Source organism: Plectropomus leopardus, chromosome 12 (assembly GCF_008729295.1).
Source record: "Plectropomus leopardus isolate mb chromosome 12, YSFRI_Pleo_2.0, whole genome shotgun sequence".
Taxonomy (NCBI): Eukaryota; Metazoa; Chordata; class Actinopteri; order Perciformes; family Serranidae; genus Plectropomus; species Plectropomus leopardus.
The window spans coordinates 29,758,068-29,779,244 of NC_056474.1; the positions used below are offsets into that span (position 1 = coordinate 29,758,068).

At 38.7% G+C, this 21,177-nt stretch overlaps 1 protein-coding gene across 1 annotated transcript in view; it reads right to left on the reverse strand.

The window, feature by feature from the left end:
• Positions 1-533: 533 nt before the first annotated feature.
• Positions 534-21,177, reverse strand: part of tox (thymocyte selection-associated high mobility group box) — a 60,476-nt gene continuing 39,832 nt past the window's right edge. Inside the window, exons 5-10 of the mRNA XM_042498475.1 lie at positions 15,849-16,094; positions 10,592-10,828; positions 8,324-8,404; positions 6,745-7,236; positions 3,853-4,013; positions 534-1,822 (exon numbers count right to left, since the gene is read on the reverse strand). Of these exons, the coding sequence (XP_042354409.1) occupies positions 1,786-1,822; positions 3,853-4,013; positions 6,745-7,236; positions 8,324-8,404; positions 10,592-10,828; positions 15,849-16,094 (1,254 nt within the window). The 3' untranslated portion in view covers positions 534-1,785. The remainder of the gene's footprint in view (positions 1,823-3,852; positions 4,014-6,744; positions 7,237-8,323; positions 8,405-10,591; positions 10,829-15,848; positions 16,095-21,177) is intronic.

Sequence of the window (21,177 nt, forward strand, 5' to 3'; positions counted from 1 at the left end):
TGCTGGTCTACTGCTGTGACTTTGGAGTTTAAATGGTTAGTTTGGATTCACCAAAGTCACAATAACACAAACTGACTGACAGAGGCAGCAGTAGACCTGCAGCTCCTCTGCCAAAATGACTCTTTTTCTCAGTGGAGTCTGGTGGCTTTGATGAGAGCATAGAGGGGGAAGTGAAGGTGTTAATGGATTAATGGAAAGGTAAAGTGGTGAAAATACTCCTAATATAGCGTACACGTTTAGGTGTGTTTACATAGCAATGGTTCTTGCATGAAACTTTAAACTTTTGTTGCAGTTTGGCCTTTCGTTCACACGACAACGGTGTTTTGGGGTCCTGAAAACGTTTGAAACCAGGATCCAGAGTCTAATCTTCTGTAAAAGCGACTCCTTCTGTCGCCGTGTAAACTGGCAATGCTCCGATCCTGTGAGAATGGTTTTGTCACCGCTGTAATTTGCGCATGCAGATGGTCTTCTTCTATGGTGTGTCATTACAAAGTTACACCGCCAACTACTGGCATGCACACTACAATAATTTTCAGTTGTTTTTGTGAATGCGTGTACAACAGGATCGTTCTCACAATGTTTTCTGTAAATGCAGATTATTTTAAAAAGCGCAAAGACGTTCCTGACGTTCCTAGGGGGGGTTTAAAGATCATTTATTGGCTTTCTGCCTTTATTATACAGGACAGCTTAAGCATGAAAGGCAGTGAGAGGGGATGACAAGCAGCCTGATATTGATATATTTAGGTGGCACTTTTTTTTTTAGGTAAAATACGTTTTGTTGTTGACCTCATCCACAGCAGTACATTGCTAAGCTTCCTCATACTCCTGCCTGCTCTTTAACACTGGGGGCATGGTGACTGGCACCTTCTGTATGCAATACACTGACTATGTATAAGTACCTCATACAACCCCACTTCAAAAAACCCAAACTATCCCTTTAAGCTGAATGAAGCAGCGTGAGCTCAGTCGGTACTTTACTGCGTACGTGTTCTGTCTCTACAGACAGCGTGTGCGACTTCAGTCAATACTGCATCAAATCAAAGACTCCCATCATTAAGGGACCAGCGAGGGGACATATTTTGTGGTATTTGGTTATCAACCTATCGTTTTGTGTGCTGCGTTCTCTTGACTTTGGGCGTCGAAGGATACAGCAACTATGAGGTCAAAGAACATAAAAAACAAAAAACAATGGGCTTTAAATTGACAGCTCAAACTATTATGTTACAGCAATTTACACTCGCTCTTCAGAGCTTTTTGGAACTGACGGTTAACACCATCTTTACAAAATGAGGAACGAGATTAGAACTTGTTTTGGGCAGACGGGAAATTAAGACAGAATATCCCTTTGTGAGGGAGGTTGGAGTATATACACCTATTATCATTGTTCACAGCACAGGACCTGCCCACCTCTCCTCGCTGGTTAACACGACTTCACTTCAAAGCAGAATGCATCTTACGTTGGAAATGATCAGCAGATAAACTGCAGCCAGTAACAGATGTGAGACCAGCTGTGGCACATGCAGAAACTGGGAGAAAGTAATTTCATCCTGTTCTTAACACTGGCCTGATGTCCCTTAGAAGAGATATATAGTAGTAGTAATATGCAGATTGTTCTCCTGCTTGGGCCTTTGTTTGAAGTGCTGAACCCAAGTGTAGGTGGTGTGTAGGTGGAGTCCTCGGTGGTTGGACGAGGCTGGTCTGGGTCCTGGTTCAGATGAGGTTCGAGGTTCCATGGTGTGGCAGTAGAAGGGCTTGGTTGAAGTTTGGTGTCACTTTGTCCTGAGATTAGCTCAGATAGAGAGGTTTGTCTCTCTGCAGACCACTGCAGGATGTTAGAAAGTCAAATTATTGTGTTAGTCAGACTAAAACTGGACTTTTAACATACAGCCTGACTGAAATCATACTCAGTCAAATCTCTTGAAGTCAGAGTAAAACACCCAGATAATGCAGTTGGGGTTGGATTTGCTCTTTCATGTACAGTATACGCCTCAATCGGACCTGAACTGGCCTAAGCGTTCTGTGCATGCTTCATAGTCCCTGCACCGGGCTTTGACCCGGTAGTTGAACAGCTTTAATTCATAGAAGAAAGGCCGCAAAAACAAACGAAGAAGAAAAAGAAGGGAAGAAAAGAAAACAAGATGTACAAGTAAACAAGTTAAAGAGTAAAGTGTAGAGTGTGTGTGAAATGTACAGCACCGAAAGGTTATCCATGTTGTCACTGTTTGACATGCAACCCGTTTGCCGCTTGTTTGGTATGTAATTTTTTATTTTTTTTAGAAAAGCTGCCATAAAATCAGGCGTTTCAGGTCGCAGCAATAACAAAAACAGCCAGGGAATGCTAAGTGGTCATAGTATCTCTAAAGGTGTGTTCAGAAATGTGCTCTGTTGCACCTGTTAACACCCAACAGTGACGTCACTCAGTACACCTGAGCAAGGCTGTAGCCACGGAGACAACACAGGAGGATCAAATCTGCCAGAGGATCTCTGTTGGTCCCAATATGATAATAGTAATATGAAAAAGTTAACACAGAGCTGGTGGAATCTGTATGGTTCTCTAGCTAAAACGTATGCTTGCTAGCTGGCTGGTGTATTGACAGGAATGTAGCCTAACACTGAAAGAAGATGAGCATTAAAGCATACAATTAGATATGCATAAAATTTACATTTTCATAACAATGAAAAAATCTCAGTCCAAAGTGATACAGTCTCTGCTAGTTGCTAGTCTCATATTCCAAGTCACCTAGTTATAGTTCATTCTAGTCTTCCACTCTGTAAAACATCTGAAAAGACTAAAACAGAGACAGAGTGATTGAAGGTGGGCATCAGCTTCTACTGATGTACTGCAACACCACAGACAAATACTAACACTGGTAATAAAGATAATGGCAATTTGTTGAGTTTATTCAGGATTATGGTGACATTTGCTATTTTTTTCGGATGGTGGGGGTGGTTGGCTGTTGTAGCATAGCAGGTTTGTTATAATCTATATTTTTGTTTTACAAATTAAGGGAGGGGGCATTTAACCCATTTTTAACCCTTAGGACCTGCTTTAATATTGCACACACTGTTATCACTCTGCACACACAATGTGCTTTTCTGAATCAGCTTTAAAAATACTATACATTAACATTATTTTCTACATATTTTGTTATCAACATCAGTCCTAATCATAAATATCTAATATTCATTAATTTTCAGAATTTTAACCCTTCAAATGCCAGGTTTTTGGTCTTGATGCCACTATGTTTTTAGATTAAAAAAACAACAACACAAAAAATGAATTATTTTCAATATACTACAAGTAGATTTTTTTTTGTCATTTGTCAGTGATTTGCAGCAACACTGACTGTGACAGTGCACCTAATGGAAATAGCATATATTTTCTCCATATGCCAAAAACAGAAAAAAAATGACAAGTGAAAATAGTAAAAATGGTTAATTTCAAGACAAAGGCCCAGAATGACACCCAGAAATAAAAGAGTGCATGTTTTTATGCTTTGACGGCTATAGGATCAAAAATCTCAATTTGAATGGGTTTCAATGGTTCATTTTTTGCACTTAACAGTCTGAATGTAACACTTTAGTTTCCACAGTGTATTTTAGACTTATTGTAGGAACTGAGCTGGAAATTCCAAGATTAAAGAAAAATACACAATCTTGCAAAAATGTATGCTATATGCATGAACACAGCCAAAATTATCAAAAAAAGGAAAGAAAAGCACGTAAAATGCACCAAACGGTCCCTAAGGGTTAAATATTAGATGGGGATAAATAATTTATGCCTTGCACCTGTACATATTTTTGATTCAGCTGCTCTTTGAAAACGTCTAATAGTAAAACACCCAAACATACCCGTTGCCATGGTAATCGGTGCTCCAGTCCAGAGATGGGTGGTGGTTCGGCGTGTGTCGACCCAGTTGATGGTAGTCCATGGATGATGACATCACTGGTCCACCACTTATCATTCCTCCTCCCATTGGCTGGTAGTCAGACTGAAGGGAGGGGTGGTAGCCCTGAGGTAAACAACAACAACAAAAAAACTTGTTGATTAACAAGTGAAATCATATCATTTATTGTGTGCACAGTGTGTTAACAGCTGAGCACACTGAGAAGAGGCGAAGAAAGCGTGTGGCTGGTCAGCTCCATGCAGATGCATCCCCTGCCAACATGAAGCCACGTGATTACCAGAGCAGCCCACCTAAAAACAGAAAAGTCTTTCCTTTCTGTTTAAAAAAAAATCAGCATTCATATGATAACATTGTAAAAACAATCCTTGTGTACATGGATCCACACAAACCACCAAAAAAGCTGTAGTACGCATGCCAAGTGGTGTTTTTTTTTTTTTTTTCCAAAAGAACAGATTTTGTACGCATACACGCGTGCGCGCACACACACACACACACACACACACACACACACACACATACCTACCTCCAACCACATTTTGTCAATGTCATGCCATTTCCATGCCTGGAAAATAGTTTTTCTAATTTTATAAATTTTCCAGGATTTTCATGGCCGCTGGGACACTGCCTTCATCTGAATAGCCTTTTTTAATTATATTTTTGACAGGTCATGTTTCCTTGAAACAGGGGGTACAAAGTTCATCACAGAGCCGTGGCTCAGCTTTGAATATGAGATGCTGTCACAGTTATGTTGGCTTGTTTACATCCTCCTTCATTCTGAGTGAGTCCACAGACTGCTGCTGGTTCTCTCAGTCATCCTGTAGCTGCGCTTTGGTAACATGCTCTGAGATGAACGGGGCTATGAGTGAAAGCTAGTGAAGTGAAACGGAGACAGACTTCAGTCACAGGTTCATCAGCGCTAATTATAGACTTCTGAGTGTCTTATCATCTGGAGGGGGGAAGAGGAGGAGAGCTGTGGACGAGTGAAGGGGAGATGAAAAAAGGTAGGAGGAGAGGAGGAAGCAGTGGAGGAAGAGGGGGAGGAAAAGGAGGTGAGCATGTCTTACTATGAGATGGTTGAGGGAGGAGAGAGAGATGGGCAGAGAGAAAACTGAGTGAGTGCAGTGGCAGAGTGCAGCAGTGTGTGTGAGCGACAGACACACACACACATACACACACACACACAGAGAGAGAGAGGCTGAAAGGGAAGTTAATCTGAGTGTTGTGAGTGAAAGAGGAGAAAGAGGAGGACAGCAGGTGGTTGGGTTCTCCCCCCTCTCCTCCCCCTCTCCTCCTCTACCTCACCTATTCATCCATTGTTGAGCAAATTCTTCTCCTTCACTCCTCCACAAAGACCCCATCTGCCTCTTTTGTCTCTCGCTCCCTCTCTCTCTCTCCCTTCCCCCCTCATTTCTCACTCTTCACTCCGAGAGAAAAAAAGTTTAAAGCTCTGTCACTGTGTCCTCTCCTTTTTTCCTTCACTTTTTCTTTTGTTTTGCTCTTTCTCATCTTTTTTTGGGCTGAAAATATGCAAAATGGAGGAGAGAGAATTGGGGATTATGGGAGAGTGGGATTTAAAAGCGCTCCATAAAAAGAGGGATAAAATGGGAAGTGAAAGTGAGTGGCGATCCAGCTCCCAAAATTTTTCGCTATTTGGAGACGCTCTCACTCCCATAATGTCTCACATCAGACTCAACACACTCTCACATCACAGCTACAGGTCTTCCTCCTCCTGTCTGGACAGAGTGACTATCAACAGACCTGTCACAATAAGAGCAGGGGGCGGGGTCTCAAATGACAAGTTAAGATGTGTTTAAATAAAAATAAAAAAAAAAAGATTATATTGTCGTGATATATGAAAGACAGTAAATAAATTGTTGTACTTAGGCCCATTTAATGGTCTAACCTTAGACCCTTTTACTACCCCCCCCTTGGCCTTGAGGTGGGGTAAGCTGTAACCTTTGGCCACCTCTTACAATGGGCCTTCTAACATTACAGTCTTCATTTTTAAGTTTTGATCATTGGTTTTAGCCTATTTATATTTTTTTCTTATTTTTGTTTCTTCTTTTAATTCTATAGCTTTTAAATGAAAATTTTGTTTGTTTTTTTTTATTTATTTTCTAGTATTGTAAACCTTTATGTGTAGTCGTTTGTGTTATCCCTTAACCATTTGAGACATGGACGATGTCTTGATTTCTTTCAAAAATAAGGGAAGAAGGCAATGACTGACTCAAGAAAAATGACCAAAAAATGTAATTAGTACAAATTAATTTAGTAAAAATAAAGAGTAAAAAGTGGAAGAAAATTGCCTGGTAAGAAGCAAACAAATACAAATCAATAAAACTTGAAAAAGTTATGATAATTATACAGAGTCATTTTTAATATATAAAAACAGTTTTCTGGAAATTCATCCCCAGCTTTTTCTCTAATGTTTTTTTTTTGATCTGCTTATATCTAAATATGCTAGATCTGCTAATTTGTGGGACATTTCTGGCAAAGTTGCTCATTGTCTTTTTCCTCATAATTTCAAAAGAAATCAAACCAATGTGTTCAGGGTTCAAAGGTTTAAATACCTGTGAAAGACATCTGACTGCAGCATAAGAAAAGTGGCGTTGATCCAGGTTTCAAAGGGTTAAACTGTGTCAGTCTTATTTCAGTTTTGCTATGTGAAGCACTTTGGGCTGCATGTTTGTATCAAAGATATATAATTAAATTTGACATGAGTTATTTTATGAAACTTATCTTTTAAGACTTTATGTCCATCTTACTTAATAGGATCGACAAACAGCGAGACAAAGTTTACAAAGGTGCTAGATGTCAGTGTCAGTGTGTGACTGACCTGTGTGATGGCAGGTGAGTGCGTCATTCCCAGTGGGTGTCCGCTGAGCTGCTGGTGCTGATGGTGCGGACTGTGCAGCCCCCCCAGGTGTGCCTGGCTGTGGAGAGGAGGGCTGACCTGCAGAGGAGGGGTGGACGCCGCGGCCATGCTGCCGAGGGACAGAGCTCCCTGGTGGGGGACGCTGGGCCGTGGCACGGTCCCCCTTGAGGACAGAGGCTGGAGCTGGGGGTGGATCTGGGTGTGAGAGGGGGGCAGGTGCGGGCTGAGGCCGGGGCTCGAGGCGTGGGAAGGGTGTGATGGGTGAGGGTACGGCATGTACATGCTCGGGTGCTGGTGGGAAGGGAGAGTGTGAGGGTGTGTGAGGGAGTTGGAGGAATGGTGCTGGCCTGGGTGACCTGGGTACACCGAAGGTTTGGGTGTGAACATTGAGGTAGAGGACGAGGAGGATGAGGACGAGTGGGGCGGCTTCATTTCAGATGGATCGTTGTAACTCTGCAGAACAAGAAAAATATATCAGAAAATCAGACTGCAGGTTTCAAACTAACCCATTTACTCTTTTAAAGGTCCACTGTGTAAGATTTAAGGGGATATACTGACAGAAATGGAATATCATATGATAAGTCTGTTTTCTATGTGTATTTTCACCTGAAAATAAGAGTCGTGTTTTTATTACCTTAGACTGGGCTGTTTATATATTGGTCTCCCCTCCTTTTTTTTGTGAGTGGGTATACTGCAGGCCTGCTTGTGTTTAATGTGAATATATCAGTATATTACAACTGTCTGCATAAGTGAAAGAGTTCTCTAAATATAGTTATTAATTTTTTATTTAAAATTATTTTAACAGGTAAAAAAAAGGAAAAAAAAAGAATGAGCTGTTTATATATACATAGGGAGCGGGTCCTAGTTATTGGGGATTGTCCTGTTGCATATGTTTCTACAGTAGCCCAGTGAGGAGTGTTTTATGACGGCTTTATTCAGTGTTTTCTACCTGTTCAAATCACTGTTTGTTCTAGAGAGGAAGACACCTTTGTGTAATATGAATGTGAATGTCGTGAATGTTTGGATCTGATGTTATTGTGGAAAAAAGGTGACCTCACATTAGCATTAGAAATTGAATTATTCTGTTGTTTTTTTTATTCAGTTTAAATCACCGGCTCTGTTTTTGTTTTTTAAAAGGGAGAGACCTCCGCAGATAATTAAGCTGCAGGTAAAAACCTCCTAAACACCTGGATCAGAAAAAGGTGAGCATGAAATAGCATGTTGTGTGGGAGCAGCCCGTCTGTGAGATGCCACACAGCAGTGGACTTGCACTGATTTCTAACATGAAACTGCTTGAATCAGTGTTTATCGCTGTTTAAATGGTCAGGTTTGTTTGTTTTGGAGATGAAGAGACCCTCTGGATAATTTGGCTCCTGGCGAAAACCTCATCAACAATAAACACTGAAGGAAGCGGGAGAAATTTTAGCTGGTTGCAATATTAATGAATTGAGTTAAATGCAAAGAACTTGAATTATCACTCTGTGTGTGTGTGTGTGTGTGTGTGTGTGTGTGTGCGCGCGCGCGCGTGTGCATGTAGTACCCGTGAGACCAGACTGGCTCTGTAGGCAGCCAGTTGTTTCAGGTACTCCTTCTTAGCTGTCTCTGTCCTCTTCTTGTACACCTGAAATATAAAAAACAATTGACTTGTCCATCATCTTCTCTTACAGTTCCCAGCATTTGATAAATTATTTCTACAAATCAACTGAATTAGCAGTTCATCATCTGTAATCTAACATTTTGTGTTAATCAGTATGAACTGCAGCTGTGGAGGAGCAGCAACATGCTGTGAGAATTTTCGTGGAGCTACATTTCCCTCAGCTGACAGTTATCTAATAACACATAACCACAATAATGAATTCCCAAGGCATCCACTGCAACTCTTTTCTAAAACTGAACTTCTCAAAATTCACTTGACGTGCCACTTCTGGCAATTTTGGGAGCCCCGTCCTGATTGGTAGTCACTGTGGAATTGCTGGAGCTGTTGCTTCCTGTCACAAAGAAAGCTCAGCTGCTCGCTGTCCCTCTCACTCATTTAACTGAAGATGATAAACATGTCATTTCTTTCTTTTCTTTCATCATCTGCCATTGCCAAAATTCAGAATCAAGACCAAGGCTACATCCATACTAACACCTTTTCATATCATACCAAAATTATGTCCGTACACATATGTGTCTCAGCACCGCTTCAGAAATAATCTCCATCCTTACTAACACACCAGGAAACAAATATGAAGTTCCACATGAATAAATGGCGGTCAAGGTGGTGGAAATAAGATTGAGAGTCCTTCAAAGCAAATACTACAGCGTTACAGGAGCAGCACGGAGAGTAATATCACATCATCATCATATTTAGACTTAGCTATAATGTTGGGACTTCACACATTGCAATTTATTAAACTCAATCAGGAAGTAGGGGTTGATAGATTATTGGCCTGGCCGATTATTGGGGCCTTTATTTGGCATTTTGCCGATTATCTGTATCTGCGCTTCATTTAAATGATCGCCGATAAAATTAATTAATTAAAAAAGTGCAATGAAAGTGTCAGCTTGGGAGTAACTTTTACTTTGTAAAACCTCAGAGAGCTATTTTTATTAATGCATTTTTTGTTTAAATTTTCACTTGACTTTATAAAAAAATTGTTGGGAACTTGCTGTATATGATGTTGAAATTTCCAGTTTTGATTAAACACTTGCTAAAGGAATTTAAATATAGTTTTGTGTAGGAGTTTGTTAAATTGCAAATTCTAAATATTATCAGAAAGATTGTCATTTTTATTGGCAATACATATTTCTAAATATTGTTTTTTGGTCTCAATAACTACTAATAATCAGTATTGGCCCTGAAAAACCAATATAGGTTGACCCCTATCAGGAAGTATTGTTATAATTATATAAATCAAAGCGGGACCTATGGGGCTTTTATTATGAAGGACCTGCCTCGTCTCGTCTGGCTCAGTTTTGCTGTGGACCTGAAGCTTCCGGTCAACACTTGAATGTTGGATTACAGATAACAGATACTGCGGCGACTTTAACTGTGAGAATTCAATCACTGTGAGCGGGCAACAAACTAACAGCCATATGATTCATATATTACTGATATTTTCAAGTCACACTGGTGCTCCGTGACAAAATGTGACTAAATCGTCACGGCCTGGGGTCCTGCGAATACAAACACATGTCTTATCTACTCACACTACCGCCACTACCACTCATTGAGTTAAGACTGTTACTGCAGCACCGTTAAACATGATGATTTATTCTCTGTACGCTGGAAACCATCTAACAGCTGGAACTTGCAAAGCTTAATAGTGCTTCATGGTTGCAATATGTGACTAAATAGTCACAGTCTGGAGCTCTGCAAAAGCCCTGCTGTGTGTGTGTGTGTGTCTGTGTCTGTGTCTGTGAGAGATGGAGAGCTGCAGGACAGAGCAAAAAAAACCAAAACACCAGTAGCTTATAAAAACAATGTGCCAATTTTTACTCAGTGTTTGTGATATACTCATTTTATACATATTGTACGGGAAAAAGCCGTGATCCATCAAGTATATGTGATATATGGCCCACATTATAAAGATGTTTGCCTTACTACCATACGGATGAGCAAGAAACCCAGTATTTTCTATCAATTTTACAGTTACATCACATCAGCTTTAGCAGAAAAACTGAAGAAACACTTTTTGGTCCTGGTTACTTTGACTGTCACTACTATGGTGCTGATTATTGATTTCTTGTCATAATTATTTGTTTTTTACATTAGTGGTTCTGAGCTAGCAGCATGGACACGCTTAATTCAAGATTTTGAATCTACCTGTTTCTGTTCCTCTCCCAGGCCGTCCCACATGGAGGCCACGATCTTCGACACCTCCCCGAAGGTGGCGTTGGGGTTCTGGGCCTTGATGTTGGCTTGGGTGTCCCTGAAGAACAAGGCGTAGGCAGACACTGGCTTCACTGGCTCATTTGGGTCCTTTCGCTTCTTCTTCTTTGGTGTTTTGGGTTTCTTGGAGATGTCCACTGTGGCTGGCCTCTTCTCTCCCCCACTACCCAGCTAAGAGAAAAAAAAAGTTAAGTACAGGCTGACTTAAAGGTACCAGACACTTAAATTTATTGCTTTTCAGACCTATTAAAGAACTTTTTTTTTTTACCAATTATAAGATTGATAATGAACAAATCATCTTTTTCTTGTTCAGTTATGGCAGTTAAGTATGAAGGTACATTTTATGTAAGAGGTAGAGCAGGTTGTTCAATTCGGCTTTGGCTCTTCCAGTCAGCATGTCGAAGTATCCTCTGGAAGATACTGAACCCCAAATTGCTCCCGAGCTGTTCCATCAGTGTGTGAGTGTGTGTGAATGGTTACTGAGTGGCAGGTGGCCCCTTGTACGGTAGCCTTGGCCACCAGTGTGTGAACGGGCAAATGTGACATGTAGTGTGTAAGTGGTTTGAGTGGTTGAGCAACTAGAAAACCACTATGCAAGTGCCATCCATTTGCCATCTAATAGAGTAAGGTAGGTTAATTAAAGTTTGGCAGCTAAGTGCAGTTTTGTAAAAATCCAGTATTAGGTTTAGTGGTAGGTTTAAAGATTTGCAACACCAGAGATGCTGACTTTCAAACAGAAGAGCTCAACTCATATTTACAAAAACAAATTAAAAGATAAATAAATGCTAAATTGAGAATAGTTTCATGATCATTTTAATAGAAATGATTCTTAAGACATTATCATGCCTATAATCACAACAACAAAGGAGTGTTATGGTTGGACATAAACTGCATTACTACTAAGACATTAATGTTGATCCCTGTTTGAGGAAAGTTTTCATGCTAAGCTATTCTGAGTTAAGTTCTGAAGTTATAGAGCCGCAACATGGGAAGTGAACTCCACAGGAGTTTTTTTCCCCTCTTATATAGGCATCCCAAACACACTGAACCAGCATATAACCGTGATGGTGGGGCGGGGCTCAAGTGGAAAATATTTAAAACTTTCTCAGTTATGACTTCAAACAATAACAGAGCAAAAGGAGCTGAGATTAGAGTGGTGAGCTGACACATGAGGGGCCTTAATCACCCAATATAATGCAATAGGATATTTTTACATCTCAAATAATTACAGGGTGATATAGTGTACCTACAACAAACACACCTGCTATTTAAAGATCAGAATAGGATAAAAAGATCAGGCTTTACCCAAGTCTTTCATTCAAATTTCAATTATAAATCTGGAGGGGTGGCCATTCTTTTACACAAAAGAGGCATAAATGACATTAGATAAAATGTTTTTGTGGCAGTTAAGACCTCGCAAATTCAACTGTAACACTATTGAATGCCTCTGAATGCCGAATATTTATAAAATCAAATTTGAGACATTTCAAGAGCTTTTAAGGACCTGCAGACATCTTAGAGTAGGAGATAGGCAGGTATGTTAAAGAAGAATATTTGGATGGTCAGAGGGATGGATGAAGTTTAATTCTGTAATAAAAATCAATAAAAACTAAAATATTGGTATGGAAATAACATGCATGGTGAAATGAGTGCTGGGGAGTATATTGACATTTAGAATATGAACAATTCACACGTCTTTTTGTGTCTTTGATGAACTCAACCTTGTCTTGTTTGATGTCAAGCTTTGACTCAACCACAGAGATCAAATATGGGGAAACTCCTCAGCAGTCTGAGAACTGATCAAGTCTCTCTTAGACTGCTTCCAAACCATCAAAAAGTGACTGTATTCTAAGCAGTCATAACTGAATACAAAACCAGTGCTGTTACATGCATGTACTTAATCTGAAAGAAGTGTTTTGACAACAACCAAGAGAGAGGCACAAAAAAAAACCGTATCAAGTAACAGTCTTTCCATAATGATTTCATAGGATGTTTTCTCAAATGAACCAAGTCTTTTGGCACTAATTACCATTAAAATAGTGACAGTACTCAACTGGTGCACTTCATTAACAATGAATGAATTCCAATTTTAATGCTAAGATTAACTTTCAGTACTATACATGTGCAGCTGGCCAAGCATATGAGTCAAAAACATAAAGAATAAAGTTTCCAATCATTTTTATGAGTGATGGATTCTGTAAATCAACAATCGCTAATAACAAACTAGATTTACTTCCTTGTGGTTTTATGGCTCGACACACCAGTCAAGCTGCAGTCACAGTTAACATCCACGAGTGTGAAAACATGGATGCTTCATACACATCTTCCCCCCAGCAGCACAGAAGATCTCTACAATCAGCAGTTTCAATGTGGACACCCAAGATAAGCATCACCAATACAGTATCTGACCAGATGTCTCCTCTTCTGTTCCTGAGGTATGGCACTGAGTGATGGCCAGAAAAAGGTTTCTGCAGAATGCTATGATGTCACACTGAACTTGACCTTTATGATATAAAATGTCATTTTTTTAACCCTTTTATACATCTGTATGAAATCCTGTTATAATTAGCATCTGAATTCTCAAGTTATAGCCAAAAACATGTTTTGTGAGGTCACAGTGACCTTGACCTTTGACCACCAAATCTTAATCAATTCATTCTTGAGTCCAAGTGGATGTTACTGCAAAATTTTAGGGACTTCCCCAAAGACCTTCTTGAGATATTCACAGATAGAGAGGGATAAAGGTCACAATGACCTCTGACTTTTGATCACCGAAATCTGATCAGTTCATTCTTGAGTCCTAGTAGATGTTTGCGCCAAATTTGAAGCAATTCCCTTAGGGTGTTCTTTAAATACTGCATTCACAGGAATGTGACAGACAATGTCACAGTGACCTTGATCTTTTGCTACCAAACTGTAATTAGTTAATCTTTGACTCAAAGTTAGTGTTTACGCCAAATTAGATGAAATTCTTTGCCCGTTCATGAGAATGAGACAGATGCAAGATCAAAGTGACCTTGACCCTTGATGTTTGACCACCAAATGTAATCAGTTGATCTTTGAGTCCAAGTGGACATTTGTACCAAATTTAACAAAAAAATCCCTCAGGGCGTATATATAAGAAGGGGACATGGGACATATGGACATACGGATGGACAACCAGAAAACATGATGCCTCCAGCACGTTGTCCCTGTTTCTTCCCAAAATAAGTACTTAATTATATAGTTAATATCAGAAAACTTTCAAGAAATTATAAGGAAGTTAGTGACCTATAAAATAAAGTTTCCAAAATTTGTTCTGATTAAACTGAAAAGTTGACCTTCCTTTAATTTACTACAACTACATCAGAGGCATCAACAATCTCCTAACCTGTTACCTTCATTAGTAACGGGAGCAATGTGTCTAATGTATTGTCAGCTTTTCTTACCAATGTGCTGTATTAGCAGCTTAGTTTACCTCCACCGCCCACTGAAGTTTTAAAGCTATGTAACACAAGCTGAACTATAGCTCAGCTTGCAATGGAGCTTAAAAAGGCATGTTAGCCCAAAATGACATCCGAGTATAAAAGATTGCATTTCTTGACCTTTTACAACATGATATCAAGCAAGTTTCACTACTCAGGAAAATCGACCAGTGCAGCAAACGCCTGGCTTTGCTAACTGTGAAGGTAAAGACTGAGATGTGAGATGTGGTAGAATCTGTTCTCCAGCTGTCAACCAACAAAACATGTAGTTTCATTATATATTACTAGAACTCAATGGATTTTAATTTCTGTTAACAGAGGGATTTTTCTTTTACAAAAAATCAGAAGAGCAACAACATAGCAGGTGACTGATGGATGTTTCTGTAACCTAACACTTTTTCAAACAGTAATGTGATGTAGTGAGATCTGGGCCTTCAAGATAACTTTTCTTTTTAGCAAACATGACAAACAATATTTTTTTCTATTAATGCCACTAATCCTTACAATAAACATCTGGCAATTCATCTGTGAAAAGTCATGTGCCCATGCCCCTTCATAGTGCTCCTGAAGACCCATGGGGAAGGGTTAAGCAACATTAGAAAGATGCAGGTTTATTATTTGTTTATTTACTTCTCTGTAGCTGTTACTGTCTCTGCTATCATAGTAGGGCTGTATCACATGATGCATACATTTATTATTCAACTATTTTGTTTGTTAAGAGAATGTCAAATATGTGTGTCATTTGTTATTATGTCCGATGTTGTTGTTGTTTTTTTTAAATGGAACTTGTCTTTTGTTGCCCTGATATTTATGTTTTGTGATATTGAAAGCAGTTATTGGTTGATGTATACCTGCAAGTTGTGTCAAATAAATAAAAACAAATGGTCAAAAAAAAAGGTTACATAACATGAGCACTCTGCAGCAAAATCTGGGGACCAAAACATTCCCAGAAGCACACTGCACAGAAAACAAAACAACTGCTCCAGCTGAAATAATCTCAGTTGACTGAGGATCTCCAAGTGATGACTGGAATCTCTGACTTTCAAAGGGTTGACCTCCTTAAAAACAGATCCAAAATGACATACAGATGTTAAGTGCTCTTTCAGGTCACTTAAATTACAATATGCTCACTGTTTGAAAAATGTATACAAATATAGAGCTTGCTTACAACTACAGATAGCTAGTGGGTGGTGTTACTAAAACATATATGTAAGTACAGCTTATATTACATGTTGTGTAACTGCATAATAGAAGGCATAGTTTAGATGTGTAGGAGTTTAATGTAAACGTATAGGCGGTGTCTGTTTTATATTCTATTCTTTGTGAAGCAAGCACTTCCTGCATACATGCTAACAATGTTGCCCATATACAAGTCATTCTACTCCACATAACCAATGGGAATGATAAAGTTGGTTAATATTCAGCAGTGCAGTGATGGTTTCATTTCTCCAGAATATGAACAGTCAGTGTGGTTGCAGAGTGCATGTTTCATATCTTAGAATGGGTCTATTATGACACATAACATTAACATAACCACTGTCCCCCTGCGCTCTCTCACACACACACACACGCACGCACGCACGCACGCACGCACGCACGCACACACACGCACGCACGCACGCACGCACACACACACACACACACACACACAGAGTTCAGTGAGATATGACTCAGTAACACATAGAAACAGGAGATGTGTGTGTTTTCTGGGTTGTTTTTTTTTTTACCCTGAGTCCTTCATCGTTGTCATCCTCATGTGCTGAGCTGGAGGGAGATGGCGTGGCAGATTTACTTCCTGGAGGTGAAGGAGAATTGTGGGTAACAGAGTTCCCGCTCAGTCCCAGCTGGGATTGGTTGATGGTGGACAACTGGCTCTGCTGGCTCATGCCTGATTGGCTCCTGGGTCCCAGCGCAGCTTCAATTGGCTGCTGGCTGCTGGTAAAGCGAGAGTCCGAGTTCACCATCTGCTGCATCTAAAGTCGACAAGTGGTAATGACAGTTAGTACGTGAAGGAAAGTTTTAGGTTTTATTTAGAGTTTGATGGCTTGATGGGTGTGTTTTCTTGCAAAATCAACAGTCCACTGACTTCCCATTATTCCACCTTTTTCCTGATGTTTTGTCATCTAATTCAATATACGGGTGACAAACAAAGTTACTAATGCAATATCAACTTTATAAAGGCAGGAACAAATTAGTTCTGGTGGTAAATAAAGCTGACACTCAAAGCCAAAGGTGAACTTTTTTTTCATCTTTGGTCCTTTAGGTTTAGGTCCACTTTAACCCTTTGAAACCTGGAGCTACATCAAAATATGTGGTGGAGCCCTTAAATTGCAAGTTTCTGGCCGTCAGTCCAAAGTGAGATGAAGAAAATATTTGGAATTAAGATGACATTAAATCCACATATTTTTGTGATGGGTTCAGACTCCAACTATGAACGTGACTTTAGGTTCATTTTTAGAATTGCTTTATGTGCGGCATGCCTTGCAATTTTACAAAAATGGTTAGAAGAAGAGCCCGCTGATATCACGGTGTGGAACATAAAGCTTATGTCCATATTACCTCTGGGGAAATTATCTCATGTGTTAAAAGGTACTCTCAAGGTTTTTTGTAAGGGAATGATTCCAGATAGCTATATACCTGAAAGAAGAATGGTTGAGAGTTATAAGTCTGGTATAAGTCTAGTATCACAGCCTCGTAATTTTAACTGAATAAGTATGTTGAAGACCATAATTAGTAAATTTTACTGGCTGAGATTTCTGCTATTGCTAGTATTATTTGTGTTGTTTTGATACGTTTGTTTTATTTTTATGTGCTTGTGTCTTATCTTTATTGTAAATTTAAAAAAAGGGAGAAAAAAACCCCCACAGTTTGTACTTTGCTGTTACATCCGTTTGGTAACTTAGCTTGCATACTAGAGTGAACAGAAGGTGTGCCCAAACAGTATCCGAGCTGCATAACATGTTCATATAACAGACCTCGCTGCGCTCTTAAAGAGTCTGTTTTTGCTTGGCAGCTTTTGTACAGCGTGCAGCGGTCCAGGATTCACTAATAATGAAATCTGATAGTAACCGTGGCAACAGGCAATACAGGTCAGACAGTAGACGGGATCAGAAGTCGCATAACATCAATTCCTGCTCGCGTGTAAGTACATGACAGAGATTCTGAACTCCATTTGCTGTACTCGGCACAAGTTGCTTCCTAAGTTTTATCTGGAGAAGACATTATTACGTCTACAGGTGCAGAATGAACGCACCCAAGCATCCATGTCCTCAGTCATGTGTCTGAGAGCTGATGCCCTGCAGGGTGTAAAGTGAGCAGACTGGTTGACTATCACACCCGTGTTATGAATGCATGATGTTTCATTGTCTTTCAAAACAAATATCTCCCATACAATCAAACAAAGTGAAAGGCATCTTATAGAAAATGTTCATATTTTGCTGTTGAATCCTTCCTTCTCATGAGCCCCTTCTGTCACACGCCGTGTTGAGTGGTTCAGTCTGTACTGGCATCAGCAGTCTTACAGTGAGTCAGGAATCAGTGATATTCTGTCCACTTCTCAGGAAAACAAAAGCTAAACAAAAATGCCTCCTCACACCCTCTGTGCGGGAACTTTGACACCTATAACCACAGATATGAAGACAGGACTCGCTTGATGATGTGTGTGTTAAGTTTCCTCTTCGAATAAATAGCGGATGCGGTCTGGTGTGCTTTGCCCCCCCTTGGGAACACATTACCTGAACTCGGTTACCGGCAGCAGCCTCTGAAATACTGCTGTGGTGTTTCGATAGAACACAGAGTGACATTTCTTGAACACGGGAAAAGGTTTCAGACTGACGTCTGCGTTGGAAGAAAGGCAGACAAATAATAGCTGTGGTTTGGCATTGGTTGGGTTGGGACTTCAATAAATGTCATATTAGATAATAGTGAAAACATTTTCTTCTGTCATGATTCTCCAGAGAGATTTTACTATTTGTCAAATTTATTTTGATGGCTCACTTCATGTACATAAATCTGTTTGCATAAAGATTTGTTTGATGACCTGAGGACAAGCTGAGCCACGGACGAAATGTTTAATAAGAAAAAGATTTCAAAATATTTTCATTTCTACTAAAACATATTTACTTTTTAGAAATACACTTTTTATTGTTGTTGTTTTTTTTAACATTAACCCTGTGAAACCAAAGCAAATTATCTTGATTTCTTACAAAAACATGGGAGAAAGGCAATGAGAACCTAAACAAACAATACCCCAAAATCAGTAAAAAAAAAAAAAAAAGCAAAACATAGAAGAATAACCTTTATTTTACTTGTAATTATTGTATTGTTTGCAAAACCTCACAAGTTCAATAAAAACAATGTTAAAATCATAAATAAAATAAACTATAACCTGTAAATGAAAAAAGGTGCTTAAAAATGATAATAATTCATTAACAGAATTTTAAATATGTAATTATGATAATTATACATGTTTTTCCCCCTGGACATTTTCCCTAGCTTTTTTAAAACAGTTTTGTAAATATGCCTTTTTCCCCCATGTCTTTTGAAAGAAATGGCACCAATTTGCTCAGAGTTCAAAGGGTTAAATATTATATTAAGAATGCACGTATTACATGATAAAAGTACCTGGCTTTGGATGACTGATTGACACTTTGAATGATAAAAAATGTTTGCATACAAAATCTAAATGCACTAAAGGAAAATGCAGAGTAAGTTTTCGGTGGTTTGGGTGGAAACATCACCAGCAGCGTCTCTTGACAGGAACAGCAGGTCACAAGGTCACACAACAACACCCACGTGCTAATGTAACATCGCAATTTTTGGCACTACAAGCATTACCAATGGAGAAAAACAATTATTAATCTTATTTTCCTTTGCGGGGAGTCAGACTAATATTTGCGACTCTGTCTGAGGAGAGTAACAGCGGGGGAACCCCTGATGAAACCAGGGCCAGTAATGACTGACTCATGGCATGAGAGGGGAAAAAGCTCTGCCTATACACAGAGCACTCACATCTTCACAGAGGTGTGGTTGATGACACTATTTCAATCTGTAACATACAGCAGTAGAAATATGAATCTGCTCCAGCTGTCACGGAATTGTAAATGTTAAAATTTCCAACTTTTGCTCTTGTGTCTTTCCATAAAAAACTATGCTGATCATTTGCAACGATGCAAGTGTGGTTTCATGTGGTTACAATGCCTCAGACTCAGCAACATGGAGTCTCAAGAAACTACAAATGTTTTTTTTCAAAAACTAAAATGTTATAATTACACCAAATGTGGGAAAGTTTCAAACTTTGATTAAGTACTAAAATATATTGATATTCAAGTCTTAGAGGGACAGTTCACCCGTGAATCAAAAGCACATGTTTTTCCTCTTTTTGTGTTATTTATCACTCATAATAGTCTTGGAGTGAGTCGTCAAGTGCTGCATACATCATATATATCTACCTTCTCTCCAATATATATAACAGAAGTAGATGGCACTCAGCTTGTGGTACTCAAAGAGCCAAAAAAGTACGTTTGAAAAACTCAACACCAATGTGTCTTTCCAGAAATTATGAGAAAATCAACCAAACTTTCAAAAAGAAACTTTATAATCTGCTGTTGTTGTTTTTTTGATGAATCATTTGGTCTGTAAAACTTCAGAAAACACTGAAAAATGCCAATTACAATATCCCTGAGCACAAAGTGACACCACTGTCTTATTTTGCCCAGACAACAGTTCAACCACCAGGATCATCATTTTACTAATGTAATACTAAGAAAAACAACTAGTACAAAAACTATTCAAACAAATAATGGATTATCAAAATAGTGGTCAAGTAATTTCCAATAATTTCCAGTAATGGATTAGTTGCTGCAGCGCTGATTAGGACGGTGACTGAAAGTTGAGTTATCTTTGTGGTTGACAAATTTGCCAAAATGGTGTTTCCAGAATGGGTGTTTCAATATCCTGGTGTTGACAAAGACCATAATATTTAAAAAAAAAAAAATATTGATTTATTGTTAATAACAAGCATAACATGCACAATAATATTGTGTTTATTGTTCAGCTTCTCTTAAATCAGTTTCTTTCTGTTCTTGTTTTGTGTTCCTCCTTCAACACCATTAAACTTGGTGTATGTATTAAGTGTAATTAATCTTTTTGTACGATTTTCTACAGTTATGGTTACAGAATCTCTCCACCTACACTCAAAATTTATAAGTAATTTGCTGAAAAGTGACTAAATGCACAATAAACAAAGTTAAAAAATAATTTGGCAATTGCATTTTTTTCTTCAAAATCTTAACAGATATCACAATAATATCATTACAGTAAACTATTTTGGCTACAATATGGATATAATCTTGTATCACATTGTATCTATGTTTCAATGTTTTAGTGAGGCAATACTTTATCAGTACAAAGATGCCAAGTAGAGATTTTTAAAATTATATAACTTATTAATATTGCAAATACAAATTAAACTTTTAGTAGCCTATTCAAACAATAAAAAACTTTGTTTTTTTTATCCCAATAGACACAGTTTGCTGCAATAAAAATTATTAAAGTAAAAAACTTTATCCCTACAACTTTATCTTATTAGATGCTTACACAGTTTTCCTTTTGGGACATAATTTACAGCTAAAAAAAGGTAATACATTGCAATATATTGCAATAAATGATATCACAATACTCATATCTCAAAATGTTTAAAATACCAATAACATTGCATTGTTAATAAAACATGGTGTTTTAACGTATTCTGGGGTGATTCCCATCTGTAAAACACTAACACATATCTCTACAGAACTGAACTGAGAAACTGAGAATCTGCAAACTGCTAATGTCATCCTTGAACTCTCTGACTGCGATTACTGCCAAAATTGTCCGAACAAAACGAGATATTCAATGGATTGTAAACTTGGTAGAAAACATAGAGCAGCTGTCTCATAGTAAACAGTCAGAATGCCAAACTGTACTGTAATGCATTTGTCCTTGGATTTTCTAACCATGTATTTAGCATTTCTGCAGAGTGGTGCTCCTTCCTTTGTTCATCCGTTCACACTGCTC